At 34.3% G+C, this 24,845-nt stretch overlaps 1 protein-coding gene across 12 annotated transcripts in view; it reads left to right on the forward strand.

Moving 5' to 3' along the window:
* Lin52 (lin-52 DREAM MuvB core complex component) overlaps positions 1 to 24,845 on the forward strand; it is a 108,205-nt gene that overhangs the window by 5,605 nt on the left and 77,755 nt on the right. For 5 of the 12 annotated variants that reach the window (XM_078050539.1, XM_078050540.1, XM_005321230.5 and 2 more), the window contains 4 exons: positions 1,616 to 1,690; positions 3,940 to 3,977; positions 6,892 to 6,958; positions 8,964 to 9,047. In XM_078050539.1, the coding sequence (XP_077906665.1) occupies positions 1,616 to 1,690; positions 3,940 to 3,977; positions 6,892 to 6,958; positions 8,964 to 9,047 (264 nt within the window). Of the gene's footprint in view, positions 1 to 336; positions 399 to 1,615; positions 1,691 to 3,939; positions 3,978 to 6,891; positions 6,959 to 8,963; positions 9,048 to 9,512; positions 14,357 to 17,953; positions 18,980 to 24,845 lie in introns of those variants that run through there. The other 7 variants (XM_078050538.1, XM_021723765.3, XM_078050544.1 and 4 more) reach the window with 6 other exon arrangements.

Below are 24,845 nucleotides of genomic sequence, written 5' to 3' on the forward strand. Positions count from 1 at the left end.
CATATGTGTAGGGACAGAAGCCTGCTTGTCATAGGTTAAGGACATAATGTGAAGTGAAGAATGGAAAGAAAGACAACAGGATAGACAACTCTAGAGCTTTAGTAGTGAAGGACATGGAGGAGGTTATGGGTTTTTTTTTTTTTTTAAATCTCCCATTAGTATTAGGGATTGAACCCAGGGCCCTCACATATGTTAGGCAAGTGCAGTAGCTAGAATTCACCTTTTTTCTTTTTTTATTAATATCTTTGTTTATAGTAGATAAATACAGTACCTTTATTTTCAGCCTTTTTTATTGTTTTAACTTTTAAAAAATTTGAGAGATGGTCTTGCTAAATTGCTCAGGCTAGATTCAAACTTGTGATCATCCTGCCCAGCTTCTTGAGTAGCTCGGATTACAGGTGAGTGCCACAATTCCTGGCTGGTTTCTGTTTTTGGTTTTTGTTTTTTTAAAGTAAGGAAATTGTGTAGAGTCAGGCATGGTTGTGCATGCTTATAATCCCAGCTACTCAGAAAAAAGGCAGAAGGACTGCAAGTGTGAAACCAGTCTCAGTAACTTAGTGAGACCCTGTCTCAAAATAAAAAGAGTGATTGGCTTGATGGTTAAGTGCCCCCTGAGTTCAATCCCCAATACCAAAAGAAAGAAAGAAAGAAATTCTACACCAGGTATGGTGGCACATGCCTATAATACAGCAGTTTGGGAGGCTGAGGCAAGAGGATCATAAATTTGAGGTCAGTCACAACTTTAGGAAAAAAGACCCCGTTTCAAAACAAAATATAAAAAGGCTAGGGATATAGGTTAGTGCTGCCCCTGTGTTCAATCCCCAGTACTGCAAACAAAAAAATAACAGAAGGGAAATTCTAGAGCAGACTTGCTTGCTGTTGAGTACGAGTCTAGAGAAAATAGAAAATGAAGAGGAAGATATTGAAGGTGTTGTTCTTGACAAAGCAAGAGAAGATGGAATACAGAGTTCTAGCAGAGGAGTTTATCTTTCATGGGAGTAAAGGGTACTCAATTGATTGTAACATATCTACTCCTTTATTAAAAAAAAAAAATCTAGACAGGGTCCTGCTAAATTGCTGAGGCTGGCCTTGAACTTGAGATCCTCTTGCCTTAGCCTCACAAATCACTGGTATTACAAGTGTGTGCCACCGAACCCAGCTAATACTCATTTTTCTTAACACTCATCTAACGTATCACTCCTAGCCAGGCACAGTAGCATAAACCTGTAATCCCAGCAGCTCAGGTGGCTGAGGCAAGAGGATCTCAAGTTCAAAGCCAACCTCAGTAAAAGTGAGATGTTAAGCAACTTAGTGAAATCCTGTCTCTAAATAAAATACAAAATAGGGCTGAGATGTGGCTCAGTGGCGTAGTGCCCCTGAGTTCAATCCCAGGTACTCAAAAGAAAAAAACAAATCACTCCTGTTTTACTCATTTGAAAAGTGAGATTTGATGAAGAATGATTTATTTGTTTTACATAATGATCATTAGTAGTTATAGAACTCAAATCTCTAGACTTCCAGTTGAGTATTTCAGTTTACGTTGAGATTGAAATGTAATAAAGTAGAAATTAATGTGTTTCCTGTCTTTATGTCTAATCTGGGTGTTTCGTCCTAGGAACAGATTTGGAAGCATCTTTGCTTAGTTTTGAAAAACTTGACCGTGCCTCACCAGATCTTTGGCCAGAACAATGTAAGTTTTTACTTTCTTCTTATCATTATATATGCATAAGAACCAGTATTCCCATGGGAAATTTTTGAAGAGTTTATCAAGTAACTGTAATGATTAAAGTTTTTATTTCACTTCAGAGTGAAGAGATTGATGTCCAATGATAATATCTGTTTTGTGTATTTTTTCTAGAAGATTGTATGACAGAAAGTAAGGATCCTTGAAATAATAATTGTTTTTAAAAACTATATCTGTAATAAATATAGATAATACTGAGATATACAAAACATTTCCTTACCTTCTTTAATCTCTTTTTTAAAGTTAACTATAATTAATTTATTACAAATTGGTTTGGTCTTTATTATACACATAAGTAAATATATATGTATATGTACAAATATATATATATACAATGTATATATATATATATAATATATGTAGTGTAATATATACTTTATGTGTGTGTATTATACACACATATACACACTTTTTTCCACTTTGTGTGTGTGTGTGTGTGTGGTCTAGGGATTGAACCTAGGTCTTCACACATGCTAGACAGATGCTTTACTACTGAGCTATATATCCAATCCTAAATAAATATATTTTTTAAGAATATAGATGGAGGCCAGGGTTGTGGCTCAGTGGTAGAGTGCTTGCCTAGCATGAGGCACTAGGTTTGATCCCCAGCACCATATACAAATAAATAAAATAAACGTCAAAAAAAATTAAAGAAAAAAGAAAATAGATGGATTGTTTTGTTTTTTATGATGATGGATCCCTGTGAATATGATTTTCAGCTTAATTTATTAAACCTAGTAACTAATTAGTAGATCTTACCTTATTATATGTGTAGGTCAATTTCATTCCTTTAAATATATTTTATTACATAAATACATTATAGTTTGTGAATTCATATCCTATTTGGGGACATAAGCTACATTCAGTGTTTTATTTTGCAAATTTTATTGATGAGAGCTGGGCATATTGGTGCATACCTGTAATTTGAGTAACTAAGGAAACTGACACTGGAGGATCACAGGTTCAAGGCCAACGTTGGCAACTCAGCTAGAACATGTTTGAAAATAAAAAATATAAAAAAGGGCTGGGGATGTAGTTCAATGGTAGAGCACACCTGAGTTCAACCCCCAGTACTGCAAACAACAACAGCAACCTTTATTAATGAGTATCTTTGCACATGTGTTTGTGTACATGGAAGAGGATGACTGTGGAAGAGAGTGCCCATTTTCTCACGAACCAGCCAATTTTTGCTGTTACCAACCTCTATTATTTTAAGTTTGTGTTTTTTTATTAGTAAGTTTGAACATCATTTCCCTTTTAACTATCTGTTTTTAATTTTTTTTAAACTAATAATTCTTCATACATTTGCTTCATTTTTTAGCTTGACCTTCTAATCAACCTTTAACTTCATTGATTTAGGCTCCTATCTAAGGAAATCCTTCTGTGGGTAATTTAAGAGCATCTTGTTTTTCCTATAGAAGTAGTAGGGCTTAAACCAAGTATTAATGCTGCCTCCTCTTCTCATTTGGGGTTCAAATCTACCTCTGTAATAGTTACCACTGATGGCAATTTTTGGTAATCTTTTTTAAGAATTTGTTTTACTTGAAGCTCCTTATGCCTCATGGCTTGTAAAACATAATGACCTGCTGCAACAATGGTCAGTCTAACTGCTTCCATGTTCTGGCCACAGCTCTGGCTCAGTCCCCCTGCTTCTACTGGGAGCATCGTTCATCCTAACCCAAAGGCCACATAACCACGCCTTTATCAGAATGTGATGCAAGCACTGCTAGCAAGTGTAAATCTTCCAAAAGATCCCTTGTTTTTCTGTATTTTAATCTAATTCTTCCTGTGATAAACTTAAATGAGTAATTGAATTAAAAAAAAAACAGCATAACTAAAAAGGAAGTTTAAACTTTTTGGTAAGAGATACTGTATCTCACCATCCTCACAACTAGTTCCTGGTCCTTTAAAGCATTATTATTATTATTAGTTGAGGCATTATTTTTTCCCAAAAGTTTTTCCTGCCTCCTTAGTCTGGTTTAGATTTTCTTCCTTCCCTTTTTTTTTTTTTTTGCCTTCCCATGGCACCTGGCATCTTTTTTAGTGCACTTAAATAATTTTAGAGTTATTGTTTTACACTGTTCTTTTTCAGAGTGTAATGTCCTTGATGGCAAGGCTGTTTTCTTAATTATTTGAATCCTTTATGCCTGAGCACTCAAAGATTGTTGAATGAATAATTTTTTTTTTCTTTTCAGTACCAGGTGTTGCTGAATTTGCAGCTTCCTTCAAAAGTGTAAGTAATATCTTACTTTCCTAATGAAGTTTATCTAAAGTTTTCTCCTGGGTGAAAGCTCTAATCTCTCATTTCTTTATTTTCATGAACCATGTGATAGCCTTCAAATTATTTTCTAACTGCAATCCTATAAATCTGTTTATATTGTCATCATGTTAATGGTTGATAATGCATTTCTCTGTTCAGATGCTCTATTTTGACATTTTTTTCCTTTGTTTCTTAACCTCTTTTCTCAGTTTGAGAGTTTTAAGGTAAGGCAGTTGAAATATTTAATGTATTGGTAGTATTCTTTTTGTTCAAACTATAATTTTGAAGCTTTCTCTTTTAATTATCCAATGCATTATGGTGTAAACTTATTTCTCCTTAGAGAATTTTCTAATTTCTCCATGTTTCATTAGAAACCTGAGAGAAGGCATTCATAAGAGCCACAGACTTTTCCACTTCCACAGCAGCAGACCTTGTACTTGAAGCTCTAAATATATTCTCTCATATATTCCCACAACCAAGAAAATATGATATTAATGATAGCATCATAGTGCTTACCATGTGCCAGGCACTGTTCTAAGTACTTTACATATGTTATTTAATCTTTACAAAACCAGATGAGATAGTACTATAATTAATCATCCCAGACAAGGATATCTGCAAGAATGGTTGTGGGTACATAAGTTACCCAAGATTATAGACTCTAAATGGAAGAATCAGATTTTTGAACTCATTATGGCCTCTATATTCTTAACACTAAATAGAATTTGAGCCCACTGTTTCAAGAACCGACTAGCAGTGAAACTTGACCGCTAAGTTACTTGCTCAACTCCTAGGCAGTGGTAGACCAGGATTTGAATTCAGATCTGTCTAATTCCAAAGCCCAAGCCCTTTCTTTCAAACCATATTGTTGGGGGTTGTGACATAACTCCCACTGTCTCTTACTATATTTTTAGCATTCTCTTCTCATTATTTAGAGTGCAAGGTGCTGAGTTAAATATCCTCCTCTTAACCTGAGACTTTTAGATTCTGTGAGTTTTATTCCAAGGGAATCTAGACTTTATAGCCTCTTTCATTTGTTTAAGAGTCAGGTATGAGTATTTGCCTCTGCTTCCTCAGCATCTTGTAAGGCCTAGGCCGGAGAGTGCAGTTGTATGGAGCTTTTGAGTCAGGCACACCTGTGTTAGAGTCTGCTATTAAACTTTTTGTGATCTGAGCAAGTTTCTAACATTTTTGAACTTTAGTTTTTCACCTTAAATTATTGTATAGAATTTCATAATGCATGTAAAACACTGCCTAGTGTCTAGGATGTAATCAACAATGCAAGGTGGCATTACTATTGGATCAACTTTTGTCTAATAGATAGAGCAGGTAGTATATGATTTGATTTTCTTCTTATCTCAGTTATACTTGGTTTTCAGTTTAGTTAATTATATTTGGTTATAAGTAAATATTTTAAGTTGTAAATATAAATGTGTGTGTGTGTGTGTGTGTGTGTGTGTGTGTGTGTACTCATTTGAAGAGTGAGGTTTGGTGAAGAATGATTTATTTGTTTTACATAATGATTTTGGAGTGTGGTGTTTTTAAAAAATCTGGTTAAATATCTATACCTTTTTTCCTAGAAATGTGCATATACATACGTTGAGTTTTCTTTCTACCTCCACCTAGAACCCTAGTTAGCATCCCTACTTGGGATAAAAATGGTGAATTTGATGTAGAGTGTCTTAGGGGAGGCAACCTAGAGGACTCATCATGGTTTCTGGACTCTGATTTTGTAAATTTTGTAAATCTTGACTCCTCTAGCTGTGTGGCTAAGTAATTTAAAATCTACATTGATTTTTTTTTTTCATTTGTAAAATGGAAATAATAATACCTACTTCATAGAGTTGTTTTGGGTGTAAATGACATGATACAAAGTGTTTGCTTTTTACATGGTTAATACCAACTCAATTTTAATTTTTAAAAAGGGAGAAGATTCAAGGGCTGAAGTATTGTTTGTTGTATGTGACAGAATTGGTTGTAGCTATGGAGCTTTAAAAAATTCCATTTGTGGGGCTGGGATTGTGGCTCAGTGGTAGAGTGCTTACCTAGCATGTGTGAGGCACTGGGTTTGATCCTCAGCACCACATACAAAAATAAATAAAATAAAGTTATTATGCCATCTACAACTAAAAATATATTTTTTAGAAAGTCTATTTGTGGATTCCCTTGTTCTGTTCTTTCCACTTAACCCTTCCCCAGTCCCAGATATTCTAAATCAGTACATCTGAGGTAAATTTTAAGTAATGACCATTCTCTCTATTCTGTCAGTTAGTTTAGGGTTTTCACATTCTTGAGTCTTCTTTCTGCCATCAGAATGAAATTTCAATGCTATACTAACTTGAAATAGTAATAGTAGTCTCACCAAGTTCTTTTAACAACATCTCTCTGATTTCAGCTTTAAAGATGAGCAGTATTGGGCTGCGGATATAGCCCAGTGGTAGAGCATTTGCCTAGCATGTGTGAGGCACTGGGTTCAATTCTCAGCACCATATAAAAAAATAAATAAATAAAGGCATTGTGTCTATCTGCAACTAAGAAAATAAATAAATGAAAAGATGAGCAGTATTATTTTGTAAGGTGATTATTTGTAAGTCATATCTGAACTTAGAAAAATCTGGATTTTTGAAATTATAATTTGCAAGTATTTTCAAACTACCTGAAGGCTGGGTAACAAGATATATATATATATTTTTTAGTTGTCAACGGACATTTATTATTTATTTTTATGTGGTCCTGAGAATCAAACCCAGGGCCTCACACATGTTAGGCAAGTGATCTACCACTGAGCCACAACCCCAGCCCCTTAAGCTACGTTTCTTATAGGAAGGAAGAGTAGGGTCTCTTCACACTTTGTATGTATCTGAATGGATATATTATTTTCTGACAGCCTATTACTAGCTCTCCACCCAAATGGATGGCTGAAATAGAACGGGATGACATTGACATGTTGAAAGGTAAGTGGTGCTGGTGTTTTCTAACTTTATTTTTTGAAATGGGATCTTATTCTGTTGCCTAGGCTGGTCTTCAGCTTTTGAGCTCAAGTGATCCCCCTACCTCATCTTCCTGAGTAGTCAGGACTACAGACATGTGACACAAACCACCTCCAATTTTTCTTTTACTTTTCTCTTTCAAGTATTATTGGCTTCAGACTGCCTACTTAACCATCCTTACTCATAGTTCTTCACATCTGAAATGCCTTTCTCTACTTTTTCCATTTGTAAAAAACCTTGTCACAATTGTGACAATTCAAGATTGTCACATTTTTTCTGTTGCTAGTTATTTTAATATTAAGTTTATTTTGTATAATGCCAATTGACAAAAAAACCTCTCATATAAATTTTCTTACTTAATTGTCATCAAAGTTCTGTTCGATATAATGATGTCCATGGTTAACTAACCAAGATTTATTAGAAAGAGTTCTTTTAAGTCTAAGCTTTTTCCACTAAAACACAGTGCCTTATTTAGGATTTCATAGCATATATTGCTGTCATTGCTATGTTTAAATGACAACCTTTCTTAAGGGTTTGTTAAGAGCTGGTTTTTTTCTCTTCCTATCCTTTTAGTTTCTTCCATAAAGAATTCTAGAAGTAGTGAATATTACGTTTGATGAATTATTTGGAACTCAGTCACAGAACAGAAATTTAAATTAAAAACATTAATTTTCCACTATTTATTTTATTGTCCTTCTGGTGTTAAGATTCATGATGGTTGTGAAGTAATAGACTGAAATTACGGTAAAAAATCTGGAAGTCTTAAGCTATTTAAGCAGCCTGAACAGATCAAGAAAGTCTCCTTATGCCAGATATAGATAATGACTGCAGCATGATAAATGGGAGAGAAAAATATCTTTATTTGATTTCAGAAGTAATTCATTGTTCTGCATGCTTAAATACAGATTCCCCTCCTCTAGCCATGGAAAAAATTAAGTCTCAAGGGCATCTCAGGTTCATTGTTCTGATGTTCCAAACAGACATTTATTTAATATCCCATTTACATGCATTTCCTAAGGAAACTTCAGATTTTAAGTGAGAGATCTCAGTATGTTCCATGCAAAATTGACCTGTGTTTTAAAACTAAAAGGATTTGTGTCCTACTTAAATGAAAATCTGGGAAAGTAGGTTTTTATTTCTAGTATTACGTCTTTTTACTTGGAAAACTTAAAATTTTTTTATAGGAATTTGATTTGAAGGGTAAGTTTGGATTTATATCTAGTCTATGTTTTCTAAACTTTGGAAAAGTTTGGAAAATGGGAAATAATATTTTGTTGCTATTTTATTGTTAGTTGAAATCTGGAGACTTGTAAATGGAGACTGTCCATTTTGCAGGGCTTTTTCAATGCTATGGCATATCATAAGTTTTTTTTTTTTTAGTAATTTAGCTTGCTTTTTAAAAAAATATTTTTAGTTGTAGATGGACATAATATTTTTATTTATTTATTCTTATGTGATGCTGTGGATTGAACCCAGCGCCTCACATGTGCTAGGCAAGTGTTCTACCACTCAGCCACAACCCCAGTCCTATCATAAGGTTCTGTATTTTAATGATGTATGCATTTTGCACTAGACAAAATGAATGCTATAAAAGGATCCTTAGGATAAAATACTTAATTTGTTACTGTTGCTCTTTTCTTATTAAATGGGAAAGATCATTTCAAGGCATTTTGCAATAGTGGAAAATTTCACTGGTTTTGTGTGTGTGTGTGTGTGTGTGTGTGTGTGTATGTGTGTAAAAGATTGGAGAAGAAATATGAACCCATTTTCTATTTATTCAATAGGAATTAACTTGAAAACTCTTCTTTCTTTTTCTTTTTTGGTGGTGTGGGAGATTAAACTCTGGCTTTGTGCATGCTGTGCCCACGTTGTACTGTAAAACTTTTATAGCCAGGATTCACAACCCAAATGAATTATTACTAGAAAACAGTGGAAAGAAATGGTATTGAAATAAATGATTCTGTTTTAGAACTGGGAAGTCTCACCACAGCTAATTTGATGGAGAAGGTACGAGGTCTACAGAACCTGGCCTATCAACTGGGGCTGGATGAGTGTAAGTACACAGATCACATTTATTTGGGGTTACATGTTGTGTATTTCCTGAATTTCAAGTTACACTTCAGGAAAATGTAATAGTCCCTTTATTAGGGAAAAGATAAGTGACTGAAGGTAAGAAGTCAATGTATTTACTCTACAGTATGCCTTTTATGATAGAGTATGCTGAAATAATTAACTGGGATTTACTAGGTAAAAATTATTTTTCTCTTTGCAGTAAAAGCCTGTTGAAATCCTTCAGTTTTTAGTTATAGAACATCAACTTGAATTAGCTTACGTGAAGACTGAAGACTTTATTAGTTCATGTAAATTAAAAGTCCAGGGGGTAGAGAATAGCTTTGGGGTCATCTAAATCCATAACCTTTAATGATAGCATTGGGATGCACTCTAATTCTTGCTTTATGTTGCATATCAAAACTCAACCTTCATGGATAAGTTAGTCTTTTATTCTTTGCTGCTGCAGATAGCTTTTTCTCAGCACTGAGGAAGGTGGCCAAAAGGAGGTCCAGTTCATATGTTTTTGAATTTCATGATCCCAAAAGAAGAAAGAAGTGTTTGAAAATTCCTGGGGAAGACTTGCGCTGTTTTTTGTTGCCTCATGTCTCCAACCTTGAACCAGTCCTTTGGCCAGATAGCCTGGAGCACTCTGATGGACCAGGCCTATGTTAGCCTGTGTGCAGACACAGCTAAGAGGTGTTCATTTGACCTAAATCACAGGGAATGGGAGTAGAGGGTTGGTTTCCCAAAGAAAAGCATATAAAATTAGAAAATTTTTTATATGCTTTTAAATGCATACCGACCAAGAATGTATTAGCTGCCATGAGTAATGCTTTAAAATTTCTCATTTGTGGCTGTCTAGTCTCCATTCATTTAGTTTAAGATTATTTCTTTATATATTATATCTCTTCTCATACTATACTTATTGTGAAACTGGAAAAGGAATGAATGAAAATTCTTGCTTTGTAATTGAAAAAAATGATAGTCAATGTGAGTACAGTGGTTAGACCTTGTTTTCAAGGGTTTCCTTCTAATACCTTCATAAATTCATGATTTTGATCTTGAGGATACTATTATGATGTTTAATTTTCTTCAAAACTGCAAGTTTTCATTCTGTGGTCATGTACAGCTAAGTAGAACAAATAAAAATAATAATTAAAAAATTCAAGTTTTATATTAATTGGAGCAATCCCCAAAATAGTTTTCCAGGCTATTTTTCTTATTTCTTTAGAGCATGTAGAGCATATAGTAGATTTGTTAACTTCAGCATTTTGCTTCAACATTTAAAATTTCTAATTTTTGACAAACAGTCATCATTTTCTTAGTTCTGTTTATCCTTTTTTTTTTTTCTTTTCTTTTTCTGTTTTTAAGTTTAGTGCTGGGGATTTAACCTAGGGGTGTTTCACTACTAGCTACATCCCCAGCCCTTTTTATTTTTATTTATTTATTTATTTATTGTGGTGCTGGGAATTGAACCCAGGGTCTTATGTATTCGAGACAAGCACTCTACCAGCTGAGCTATATCCCTAGCCTTTTTTTTTTTTTTGGAGACAGGGTCTCACTAAGTCACCGAAGTTGGCCTTGAACTTGTGATCCTCCTGTCTCAGGCTCCTGGGTCATTGGGATTGTAGGAATGTGCCACTGTGCCCAGCTCTTTCTTTATCTTTTCTTTATTTCCATTACTATATTCAGCAGCTGTCTTGTCATTTTGTGTATGTGTGTGTGTGCTGGGGATCAAACCCTGGGCATCATATATACTAGGCAAGCCCTGTATCCCTGAGCTATATCCTCAACCTACAGTTGGATTTCTTTTACCAAGAAGATATTTTTTAATCACTCATGAATCAAGGAATAGAGACCAATATGTGGTTTGCTTGATTCACTCAATGATAACTTACCCCCGGTCTATCCTGTGATTTAGTTCTTATGATTAAAGTTTATGTCTTTGCAAAATTACTAATTACTAGCTATGTCATGTATGAACCTCAGGGTTCATAATGAAAAGGCAAATCTGTGATTTTTTAAATTCATGAATGCAAGATTTAATAGAATTCCTTGAGTTTGTTTCTAGCTTAGGATAATAAATGCTGTAATCATCTTAATCATCAATGCTTTATCTATGTCTTTTAACAAAAACAAACTTTATGCTTATTATGTCAAGAAGGTGCTATATTACCAAACTTATTTGTCAGCTGTATTATCTAGTTAGTGTAGCTGAAATTGTTATGTTTCCCAGTTTACTTTTTCTTTTGCTGCTTTTCTAATGAGAAAATAATGGAAAATTTTAAACATATCAAAGTAGAGAGAACAGAATAATATCTTACACACCCATTACCCAGCTTCAGTAATCAATATATGGCTCATCTTGTTTTGCTTATAATAACCTCCAGTAATTATTTTAAAGCAAGTCCCTGGCATCAGTTAATGTTTTCTACCAAATAATTTCACAGGTGTTTTCAAAAGACAAGGACTTTTTAAATAATGTAACCACACTTCTATTATGCCTAAAATTTTTTTTATTGTTTTCGAGAAGGGGTCTTGGTATGTTGCCTAGGCTGTTCCTGAACTTATAGGCTCAATTAATCCTTCACCTAAACTTTCTGTGTAGCTAGGACTACAGGTTTGCACCATCAGGCCCAACTTGTTTGGTAATGCCATAAAGTAACCAGTCAGGATTCATTTTTTCCTGATTGAGTCATAAATGATTATTTAGTTGGTTTGAGTCAAGATCTTTGATATTTGAAAGGTATGTCTTTAAATCTCTTCTAGTCTGTCATTGTTTTACCTTCTTTTATTTTCCCTTGTCATTTATTAAACCTAGACATTTGTTCTATAGAATTTTCCATATTCTGGATTTTGTTGATTACATCCCTGAGGTTGAGCTTACCATGTTCATCCATCCCTATTTATTTCCTGGTAATTAGATACAGAAGTTTGCACACATATAGTCTTGATTTTTAATTTTTATTTTGACAAGAATGTTTCATAGGTGGTATTCTGTCTATTTATCAGAGGTGTATTGAGTCTGTTTGTCTTATTTTGTGTGCTAGTAAGATTAATAATTGATAAAACAAGCTGAAAATAGCTTTAAATTTCTCCATCAAACTTAACACCCAGATGAGTACACTTTGATTACTGTCTGGGTCCACAATTAAAAATGGTAGGTGGCTCAGAGGTAGAGCAATTGCCTGGCATGCATGAGGAACTGGGTTTAATCCTCAGCACCACATAAAAATAAAGTAAAAGGTATTGTGTCTACCTACAATTAAAAAAATGTTTGGAAAAAAAGATGATAATAGTGTTATATCATAATTCTGTCATTCCTTCTTACTGTCTGAAATTTTCCTATAAATGACTATTTGATTGCCTTGCAGTCTGTTCCTACTGGAACAACAGGATAAATGATTCTTTTTATTTGTTAGTTTTCAGGATAATGAATCAGTTTCTTAAGCATCAATAAAGTCTATTTATTCTTTTTAGTTATACAGTATATTTTGACATATTTATACAAACATGGAGTACATCTTATTCTAAATAAAGTCTATTTTAATGACTTCCCACAGAATAAATAAATTTGGTGTGTTTTTGTTTTGCTTTGTTTTAATTAATAAAATATATTTTATATTTCTAAAAATTTAAGGCATTAGAAGTGGGGGTTTAAAGTTACCTGACTCAGCCACCTTTAGTACTGAACCCAAACTGTACAAATATGCTTGTTTCTGCCAGATAAGTCTCATGAGCACAGCTAAGAGTCTTCAAAATTATCTTCTAGTTCAAAATACAGCCTTATTTTGACTTCTGTAACAGTACTTTGCAACTGATTACCATTTTCCTTGATTATAGTGAATTTAGCTAACATAAGAGAACAGTTTTTAAAGTTAGAAATGGAAATAATTGCATTGATGTGTATTCTTGGATACAGTCTCCCTTTGTTTTATTGTGTATAGTATATTTGCATAAAAACACGACCTTTTTTTTTTTTTGTCCTTACAGATTATTCATCTACTCTAGGGGTTGGCTTTTACTTGACACCCTAATCTGGTGTTTCGATGTCTCAATCCTCTTTCCTGCATTAATTGAGAGGATGACATGGATGAAAAATAAGCAGTAGGAACTGATGAATCCCTGAGGACCAGTGGTCCTGTTTTCATGCAAATATCTGCTCTGATAAAGATGAGGGAAAGAAAAAAATGCAAAAAATATTTGTTCTCAAAACATGATTGTTTGTCATTTCTCAAGAGCATTGTTAAAATGTTAGTATAGAAATAATATGAATTTTCTAGAGCTGATAGTAGCTAGATTGTATCTTTTGGAAGATGAACCTTACCCTTGGATTTGAGTACATGATTATGCCTCAGATAATCTTTCGGGGCTAAAATGAGATAACTTTTGTTATAGATGTTTAATAGATTCTCAGATGATTGGGCCCCTTGGCTTGATTTGGGCATTTACTTTGTATGAAATATCCTTGAAATATACAGAAATTTAAAAACAGCAGAACTCCCTCTTGACATATAAAGAATTCCATTTCTGTTACTTTCACCTGAGTTCAGTGCCCTTCCTCTTTTCCTGGATCTGTATCAGTCACCTTCTAACTGGTCTCCCTGCCTTGCAACTATCCCATTTCAGTTCATCCTGTTTATTGCTACCAGATGAATTTTTTTAAAGTTCCATTTGTTTCTCTTTGTCCTTTGCTCATCAGTCACTAAGTGATCCGTAAGATAAATTCAGACTCCTTAGCATGACATTCAAAATCCTCTAAACTCTGACCCTAGCCTAATCTCTAGCCTTTAGACTTAATTCTGTACCAAAACACTGTATCCTACTCCCATTGGAATGTTCCTTCTGGAACACTACTCATATGTTAGTGTGACTTGTGCTACTCCTTTCTCAGGAAACCCTCTCTCTTCCATGAGCCTTTCTTTTTTATCCCTGCTCTGAAAAGTGAGCTTTTTCCTAGCCTCTCAAATTGCTCTTAGAGGAGTTTGTTTCATATGTAGGGTACTTTGACCATTCTTCTCGGAGAGTCTTGCTATTTGTCTTATCCATTGGGTTGAGTGAAACATTTTAAGTTAAGAGTCATATTTTGGGACTGCCTTTGTAGCCCATAGGGCACCTAATATATAAGAAGTGTGTAGTGTATTTGCTGATTAGATGAATGATTAACTGCTGATGACTTTAGATGGAATGACTGAATTTTTCTAATGAGGTTCATTGATGTAAACCTGAAAAGGTGGAAGTTGGAAATTGTTCTTTTTCTGGGTTGTTGGTGTTTTAGTGAAAGTAACATTAAAAAATGTTATGATGTCAGGAGTTTCTTCTCTTAATAACAGTGGATGATTACACAGTGTAAATATAGTGTAAAGCATGATGATAATGACTAGATTTTACCTTCTACTTGAACCTTATTTCATCACTATTAAGACCTGGCCATGGTGCTGATTTAGTCCTTTGAGTTGTAATAGTACATTTACTATTATTCCTAAGACCCATTGAATTATTGTGAATCCTAGTGAATATGAACTCTTAGTAGTTTTTACTGTTTTCTGATTTTTCTCTCTCTGTCTCTGAAAGTGATGAACCATTTAGTAATCAGGCAGATTACTTACTGATTGGCTAACTTGTAAATATTTCATGATAGAATGCAAAAATTGGGGAAGCAGAAGATCATATCATTGGTAACTAGAGTTCATCCAAGTATATGTGCTGCCAGAATGAGCACCTTTACCCATTTTAAATTGGATTATTTGTTTTTATTATTGAATTGTAAGAGTTCTTTATGTATTCCAGAACCAGGTCACTTATCAGATATATAATTTGCAGAAGTGTTTTATTCTATTTCTGTGTTATCTTTTTATTTTCTTTGAGGCACAAAGTTCAATATTTATTTATTTATTGGTGCTGGGTTTGAACCTAGGACCCACTAGGAAGGTACTATTGAGCTATACCTCTAGCTATTGCAAACTTTTAATTTTGATAAAATCCAATTTATCTGTTTTTTCTTTTGTTGCTCATGATTTGGTGTCACACCTAAAAGCATCACTGCCTTAACTCAAGGTTTTGAAAATGTATGCCTGTTTTCTTTTAAGAATTTCATCGTTTTAGTTCTTATATTTAGGTTCTTGATCCTTTGGGGATTCTTTTTGTTTTGTTTTATTGTGATGCTGCCACTGAGCTACATCCTAGTCCTTTCTATTTTTTATTTTGAGACAGTCTTGCTACATTGGCCAGGCTGGGGTCAAACTTGTGATACTCCTGCCTCAGCCTCTCGAGTAGTTGAGATTACAGGCATGAACCACCTTACCTGGCAATCTTTGATACATTTTAAATTAATTTTTTATATGTTGTGAGATAGGAATCCAAATTCATTCTTTTGCATGTGGATATCCAATTGTCTCAGCACCATCAGTGAAAAAACTATTCTTTTCCCATTGAACTGTTTTGGCAACCTTATCAAAAATATTTTAACCAAATATTTGAGTATTTACTTATTAACTGTCAATTCTGTCCCATTGGTCAATATGTCTACTCTTAGACCAATGACCTCACTGCCTTGCTCACTGTAGCTTTGTAAATTTTGAAATTTATAGTGTATGAGTTTTCCAACTTTGTTCTTTATTTTTGCTATTGAATTTCTATAGGAATTTTAGCTTTTCAATTTTGCTACTGAGATTTGATAAGGATTGCATTGACTATGTAGATCAGTTTGGGTAGTACTGCCATCTTAATAATATTAAATCTATATAAATATTGCATATCTTTCCATTTATTTAGGTCTTCTTTAATTTCATGAAGAAATTAAAGCTATCAACAATATTTTATAGTTTTCAAAGTATAAGTTTTATACTTCATTTGGTAAATTTATTCTTAGATACTTTATTCTCTTTCTCTTTTGTAATAGGTATTGAACTCAGGGATATTTACCACTAAGCACATCCCTAGCCCTTTTTTACTTTTTATTTTGAGACAGGGTTTCACTAAGTTGCTTAGGGCCTCACTAAGTTGCTGAGGCTGGCTTTGAACTTGCAATTCTCCTGCTTCAGCCTCCCATGTCACTGGGATTACAAGCATGCTCACCATACCTGGTTTAAGTACTTTATTCTTTTGATACTATTATAAATGGAATTGTTTTTTTAATTTCATTTTAGTTTGCTCACTGCTACTCCAAGAGTACAACTAATTTTTGTATATTCATCTTATATTTGCAGTTTTGAGTAACTTGTTTATTCTAAAAATGTTTTAGTAGATTACTAATAATATTCTATGTGTAGAATCTTCATTTGCAAAATATAGCTTTACCTCATTTCTAATTTAGATATCTTTTATTTCATTTTCTTATCTTGGCTAGAAATTCCACTACAATGTTGAATAGATGTGGTAAGAGTGGAGATCCTCTAGGGATGCTGCCCAGTGGTGGAGTGCTTGCCTAGCATGTATGAGGCCCTAGGTTTGATCCCTACCTAGCTCTGCCAAATAATAAAAAAGAATGATTCAAGGCTAGGGATATAGCTCAGTTAGTAGAGTGCTTGCCTAGCTTGCACAAGGCCCTGGGTTCAGTCCACAGCACCACACACACACACACAAGCTCCCCAAAAGATGAGTCATAAAAGTACCTGTAATGAAGGAAATAGACACCGCCCCCCAAAAAACAAAAATAAACAAACAAAAAAGAGTGGACATCCTTATCTTCTTTCTGATCTTAGGGAGAGGGCATTAAGTAAGGTGTTAGCTGTGGGAGTTTTTAATGTAAATAAAATCACACTGAGTACACTACCTTCTAAAAGAGCTTTAAGGAATCCGCTTACCTTGATAACAAGTATCCACTTTTGTAATTTATAGTGTAATGCTATATGCTCATTTAGTAGTTTCAGTGGTGCAATTGTTTGGCTTAATTTAATCACTTTTTATAGTTTTTAAAAGCAACATTTAGTGTAAAAAGATGGAGACTTGCCCATTTAAACTTGATACATTATTGAAGTTGTCTGTATCAGAAACCATTTGGTACGACTTTTTTGGTCGTGATACCAAGGAAAAATGTGTGCTTCTAAGCTAGCCTGTAGTTTACTTCTCTACCTTCTAGAGATTTTGAAAAAGTAGCCATTTGTATTTAGAAATTGTCCCCTATGTTCGTAAAGGGCAGTTAGCTGTGTTGAATTTTAATTTTAATCCAAGGAGAGAGGGAGGAAATAACTATGACCCACATCCTGGATAGTCTTCTTTGTGATCTTACATGAGGGTTATTTGTTTACTTCCATTATGAGACCTTGACTGATTTGAGGGAAAAAAAATTATCTAGCCTTCAACCTCTAGATGGCAGCATGAGTCTTACTGTACTTTTGCTTTTACTATATCCATCACTCTTGAACTGGATTTCTGATTTAGTTTAAAATTTTCTTGTGTGCTTTTACAAGACTACTTCTTAACTTTGTTGACATCTTGCTTGAATTTTAAGTTTTTATTTTCATTTTTATCGCTCAATCTTATATTAAACTCATTTCCTTTCTGAAGCAATGTATATATTTTTAAATTTATTTTTTATTTGTAGTTGGGCACAATACCTTTTTATTTTGTTTATTTATTCTTATGTGGTGCTGAGGATTGAACCTAGGGCCTCGAATGCGCTAGGCAAATGCTCTACCACTGAGCCACAACCCCAGCCTGAGTGATTTATATTTTTGATACTCATTATTATCTGAAATAGCATTTGTATTTGATGAAGGAGATTGATAGAAAAAAAATTCCAAAAAATGTGGTTTAGTCAGTGGCTTCCACATTCTGATATAAGACCATCAAAATGGGTTCAGTTCTCTTGTCTCAGTCATCTTCTTGGTTTTTTGTTTTTTTGTTTTTTTTGTATCCTTGGTCTCTCTCTCTCTTTTTTTTTTTTAATATTTATTTATTTTTTAGTTTTCGGCAGACACAACATCTTTGTTTGTATGTGGTGCTGAGGATCGAACCTGGGCCGCACGCATGCCAGGGGAGCGCCCTACGCCAGCCCCTCCTTGGTCTCTCTTATCACAGAATATCAGATAGTGCCATATTAAATTAAAAAAGGAATATTAGCTAAAATTGATGAAATAAACTTAGATTAATTAGTCCTGTAAGAAGAAGATAATTATAAGTAAATAAATTTTTCAAATAGTCATTTTTGAGCGATGATAGCAAAAGTATGAAGTGTCCTATTCAGTAGCTGTTTGAATGGCTACTTCATACAAGGATCTGTAGGGGATGTGAAGATGAATAAAACATTGCTACACCATGCAGATTAAAATCTAGTACGAAAGGGAGATAAGACAATTAAGTAAATGATTCTTATTAGAAATCAGAGTAGATAAACTCTATTATATAGAGTGCAAAGAATTATATGGGTAAGAGAGAAAAGGATAATCACATCAGATTGCTGCAGGAATGGCAGATAAGTTTCATTGTATATATCAACATGGATTGATTAGTAAGGATTGCTTAGGACCATGGAATTGAGAAGGATTTTGAGAAGGGGTCTGGATTCAGAGAACTCATTAGTGATGTCTGCTTATGGACAAGGGAAAGAAGCATGGCAGTATTTGCTCTTTCTTGAACACTGAAAATAGATCTTAGAATCTTGATAAGTAGAAATGGGAAGGGAACATATTCCAGGTGGAGTGAATATTGGGTGCAAAGCAGAATTTGAAAGTTATATCTATGTTCAAGAAAGAGTATGAGTGATGGAATCTGGTTCTTGAGGATCCTAGGTTATATTAGGGGCCAGAAGGACTAAGACTAGGAAGGAGTTAAGGGCCAAGTTGAATTATATATTTATGTTTGTATGTATATACTTTTTAATGACTATAACATTAATTATGTGTTCATTAAAGGTGATTGTGGAGACACCTGGCTGAAAGAGACTTTGTTACAGATTTGCTCATTGTAAAAATAAAGAAAGTTTAAAAAGAACTATAGCTCAAGAGATATTATTGTTAACATTGGATGTGTTTCCTGCCCCTCCTTTTCTTGTGGTACTGGGGATTGAATCTGGGGGCCCTCTACTATTGATCTACATTCCAGCCCTTTTTATTTTTATGTTGAGACGATCTTGCTGGGTTGACAGGCTGGCTGTAAACTTGAAATCCTTCTGCCTCAGTCTCCTGAGTAGCTGAGATTATAGGCATGTGCCACTGAGCCTGGCCTAGCCTGCCGTTTATTCCCTTTGTGCATTTTCATTTATACTTGTGCTCATACATATTCACAAATGTGCTTTTGTAACATAACTGAAACTATAGAATGTGTGCAATTTTAGCCTATGCTTTTAAAACCTTTATTCTATGTGAAGCATTTTCTTATATCACTAAAATTCTACCACTAAAGAGTTTTGAGTAGGATAGTCACACATCTGTAGGAGCCATTTTTGTATTGAATGGATTGGAATGGAATGGTAGAGACCTAAGGTAGGAAGTTATTATGAGAGTCCAAGGTGAGGGCTGGGATGGATGGTGGCAGTCAGAATGGGGAAAAGTGTGCTAATAATAGATGTTTTAGCTTTGTAGTTTTTAAAAATTACTGCAATATTTTGAGCCTGGTTAATGACAAGGAAGTCAGGAGGAGGCAAGATACTTCACATAAGTTTTTCATGTGTCTTGGTAGACAAAGACTTTATATATACACACATATATATAGTAGAGTGTATTTTGACATATTATACATACAAGGAGTATAACTTATTCTAATTAAGATCCCATTCTTGTGGTTACATGAAGTGGAATTTCACTAGTTGTATATTCATTATGTTTTTTTCATTCAAGTAACATACAGAGTTATTCATAGTATGTATACTAGAATATTATATATATACAGAGTATATATACATACCGTGTATGTATATGTATTTGTGTGTGAATTCTTTGTTAACTGGAAAAAACTTTGAGAAATAACAGCAATTGGCCCAGAATATTTGCTATTGTTACATCTGTTAATTAAAACTGTAATTGGATTATATCAGCACTTGGGTAACTCATTGTAGAAGTGAAGTCTGCATTTTATAGTAAGTGAAGATTTGTGGGACCTCTGATTGAGAGGGAAATGTATGGCTAAATAGTGTTCTTGACATTTCCCACCCTTTTATCATTGCTAACTCCAAACATTATCATTTTTTAATTGCTAACTTAGTAGGTAAGATAATTTGTTTTAATGTTCATGTCTTTAGTTGTGAAGGTGAACTTTTTCATGTTTGTCAATCATATCTGTTGATAGGGGCTGGAAATTTAAGAAATTCAAATCTTGTTTTGCCTAAAAAAAAATAAAGCCAGGAAATTTGATTAAAAAGCAACCTAAAAACAGTGTTGAGGGCTGAGGATGTAGCTCAGTGGTAGAGTGTTTGCTTATGTGAGGCTTTAGGTTGAATCCCTACTACCACAAAAGCAAAGCAAAACAACAAACACAAATAAATAGAAACCCCAAAACAGTGTTGAAATACCCTGTTTGTTTTTGTTTTATGTATTACCATACCATCTAGTCTTAGTCATTAGTGTGGCATTCTATTAGGTAGTAATAAATATAAAATCTAGAGACCCCACTTTGAAGTTATCAAGGTTATTTCTCATAATTAGGAATTGTCAATTTAGCCTTAAGTATTTTGTTTTTAAAATGGTATTATAATAATGGGAAATAAAACATGCCATTATTTCTCATTTTTCCTTTGGTTAACAAATTAGGCTACACAAATCCTCAAATTACCTTTAAAGCTTATAAGCATTTATGTCTTTTAGCCATTAGTCAAGTTATTTCATAAACCTACATTGCTTCTGCAGTGGTTTTACACACAAAGAGGATTTTGCCATAAAATGCTTGCAGTATTTTATTCTCTTCTGATTGTTGAAGGATGGAGGAGAACAGGCAGGCTATAAATTAATTTGGAGGGGGGTGTTTTGAAAGTAGCGTTCTGTATACTTCTACAAAATGTATTATAGGTAACATGTACATAGTGAAACAAAGTTCTACATTTAGAGGAGTACCCAAGTGAATTATAGTAGATCCATACAGTAAAATACAATGTAGCCATTGAAAGTCATGTTAAAGCCAGTTGGGTGAGTTGTGTGTGGGTGCCTGTAATCCCAGATACTCATGAGACTAAGGCAGTAAGATTGCAAGTTCGAGGCTAGACTCAGCAATTTAGCAAGACCTGTCTCAAAATAAAAAAGGATTGGATATGTAGTACAGTGGTAAAGCGCCCCTGGGTTCAATTCCTGGTACCAGCCCGAAATGATGCATTTTTTAATGTATAACTATTGTTATTTGAAATTCTTGGAAAACCAAAGCATTTTTACTGTTTGTTGATTAAGTTGGTTACTCTATGGTTTAAAAAAAAAAACAGTGAAAGTACATAATGAACTAACAATCCACTTGCTATATAAAAATATTTTAGAATTGGAAAGGCATGACTAAGGAAGATTTTATTCTCACATAAATAATTAAAACTTTCATCATCTAATTATCAAATTATCAAACAGAAGACATCGTTTTGTATGTACATGGAAACCATCATGGCTAATGATGTTAATTAAGAGAGATATAGAATGCAAATAGTAGATCTGAGTAATGATAAATTCTTAGAATAGAGAAGTGTTATTTGGATGGGGATAGAGAAACCTCTGGAAATTGTACAGGGGATTGATTTCAGCTAGGCTATAATGTAAGTGCTCTGCTTATAGACCTTACAGTTGGACCCCAAGTAGAAAAGTCACCATGGGCAGTTTATTTTTAGAAACAATAAGCCTCCTAGATAGGCTTCATTTTCCCCCCTTTCTTTTTAAAATCAATCTTCCTTCCTTCCTTCCTTCCTTCCTTTCTTCTTTCCTTCCTTCCAACCCAAGACCTCACAAATACTAGGCAAGCACTCTCCCACTTCCACTAAGTTACATCCCATACATCCCAGCCCTTTTATTTATTTGTTTTATTTTGAGTCTCACTACATTGCTGAGACTGCCCTTGAACTTATGATCCTTCTGTCTCAGCCTCCTATAGCTGGGATTACAGGTGTGTATCACTGACTTCAGCAATAAAACATTAAAAAGAGATTTTAGTGGGTATTGGTGCAACATCTTATAAAATGTATATATCTAATTTTGAAGCCAACTAAAAAGAAAATAGTTTAAAGAACAAAATGCATGGTTGTTCAGATGCCTGAAGAGAGCTTGTTTGGGCATCTCTGTGAAAGTTTAGGAAATCACTATGGCACTATTCATGATTGTTAGTGGCTTGCTGTCCAGCAGTTTTTTTTTTTTTTTTTTAGTTCATAAACCTTTAGTAGAAATGAATGTTAGTATCTAATTTAAAACGTGAGTAAATGACTTTAAGTTGGATCTAAAACAAGTTCTTGGGAAGATCAGTGTAAACATTGGTATGACAGTGGTCTTTGTGGAGGTTGTGTGTAGGGGGTTGTACTGGGATTGGACCCAAGACCTGGTGCAGGGGTAGGCAAGTATTTACCACTCAGCTGCAGCCCCAGCACAGGAAGAGACTTTTGAGAATTCAGGTGCATTAGTCAGCTTTTTCACTCCTGTGACTAAAAGACTTGATCAGAACAATTGTAGAGGAGGAAAAGTTTATTTGGGGGTTCATGGTTTCTGAGGTCTCAGTCCATAAACAGCCTGCTTCATTCCTTGGTGCTGGGAAGTGGCTCACATGATGATTAGGAAGACTCTGCTCACCACATAGAAAATATGTACCCCAAAGGCACATACCCAATGCCCCACATTCTCCAGCCACACCCTGCCTGCCTTCAGTCACCATTCTGTTAATCCCCTCTTGTGGTTAATTCACTGATTGTGTTAAGGCTCTCATAACCCACTAATTTCTCCTCTAAACCTAAAACTTCTTGCATGGTCTCATGAATGAACTTTTGGAGAACATCTCACATTGAAACCACAACATGAGGTCTAAGGAATTACCTATAATTGAAAGATGAAAAGTGTGTTTTTCTAGGTTAAAGAAAGCTTTGGAGGCTGGGGTTGTAGCTCAGTGGTAGAGCACCTGCCTAGCATGTGTGAGGCACTGGGTTCAATTGTCAGTACCATATGTATATATAAATAAAAAAGTTTATCAAATATATATGTATTATATATATATAAATTTGAAAAAAAAATATATATATATAAGAAAGCTTTGGAAGGGTGAACAACCTTCTTGTAGTAAGCACCTTGTAGGAATTGTTTTTTTCAAAATATAACTTAAGAAATCCTTCTGCTTGAAGAAATGAAGGCTAATGGAGAGAAGTGATGATCGGAATATAATATAAAGGAAAGAACAATTACCTGGCGATAAATAGTAGGAGCCAGATGATAAATAGCTAGCAGGGAAGGACAATAGAGTGATTAAGAACTGAGCTCTGGAGTTATAAAACAGTTTTATTATTCATATTACCAATAGTAAGTGGTAGAATCTACCACTTACTGCAGTCTTAGGTAAGTTACTTTAGTTTCTAAGCTAGTAGAAAGTTTCTTTAGTTAATTTTTTATTTACGTATTTATCTATCAATTAATTCATTTATTGGTATTAGGGATTGAAGCCACTGAACTTCATTCCTAGCTCTTTTTAAAAATTTTTGAGACAGGTTCTTGCTAAATTGCCCCTGTTGGCATTGAATTTGTGATCCTCCTGCCTCTGCCTCCTGGGTTGCTGGATCATAGATGTGCACCATCATGCCCAGCTAGTTACTTCAGCTAAAATGGAGTAGATAATCTTAGACTAATTCTTAAACTTTGTATGTCAGGACTTCTTAACATTCTTAAACAATGATTGCCTCAAAAAGACTTGGATTATGTTGACTGTATTTATCTATATTTACTATTTTGGATATTAAAACAATTTAAAATGTTTATGTTGGCTATATCTATCTATATTTACTATTTTGGATATTGAAACAATTTAAAATGTTTTTAAAAAAAGGAATAAACCTATATATGTTAACATATGTAACTTTTTGTTTTTGTGCTACAGCAGATTGAACCCAGGGACTCATGCATGCTAGCCAAGCACTCTACCATTAAGTTACCATTGCTCTCCAGTAACATATTTTTATGAAGAGTGCCTATTTTTCAAACAAATATTGAGAAGAAAGGTACCATTATTTAAACTTTAAAAAATTTTTATTTATTTATTTATTTATTTATTGAGGACCAGGGATTGAACCCAGGGTGCTTAACTACTGAGCCACATCCTCAGCCCTTTTTATTTTTTATTTTGTGACAGAGTCTCTTTAAGTTGCTCAGGGCCTTTCTGAGTTGCAGAGGCTGGCTTTGAACTTGTGATCCTCCTACCTCAGCCTCCCAAACTGCTGGGATTACAGGTGTGTGCCACCATGCCTGACTAAAAAAAAGTGAAAAGGGTATCTCAGTGTTATGTAAATAGTTTTGACCTTGTGGACCCCCTGAAAGGGGCTTAGAGATATCCAAAGGCTGTGGGTGTTCTCTCGATTATATTTTGAAATCTGCTTTCATAGAATATTTTGATGATTTTATACCATCTCATTTATTAAATCTTTAGTGTATTGTCTGGCATCTAGTAAGTGCTTAAAACCCCTTAACTCTTGTTATTGTTATGGATAACATATGGACAATTTTAAGCACTGTATATTTATATATTCTTAGAAAGATGTCTTTCGGGGGCTGGAGATGTGGCTCAAGCGGTAGCGTGCTCGCCTGGCATGCGTGCGGCCCGGGTTAGATCCTCAGCACCACATACCAACAAAGATGTTGTGTCTGCCAAGAACTAAAAAAATAAATACTAAAAATTCTCTCTCCCTCTCTCTCCTCTCTCACTCTCTCCT

This window comes from Ictidomys tridecemlineatus, chromosome 5, assembly GCF_052094955.1.
Source record: "Ictidomys tridecemlineatus isolate mIctTri1 chromosome 5, mIctTri1.hap1, whole genome shotgun sequence".
NCBI classification, from domain to species: Eukaryota; Metazoa; Chordata; class Mammalia; order Rodentia; family Sciuridae; genus Ictidomys; species Ictidomys tridecemlineatus.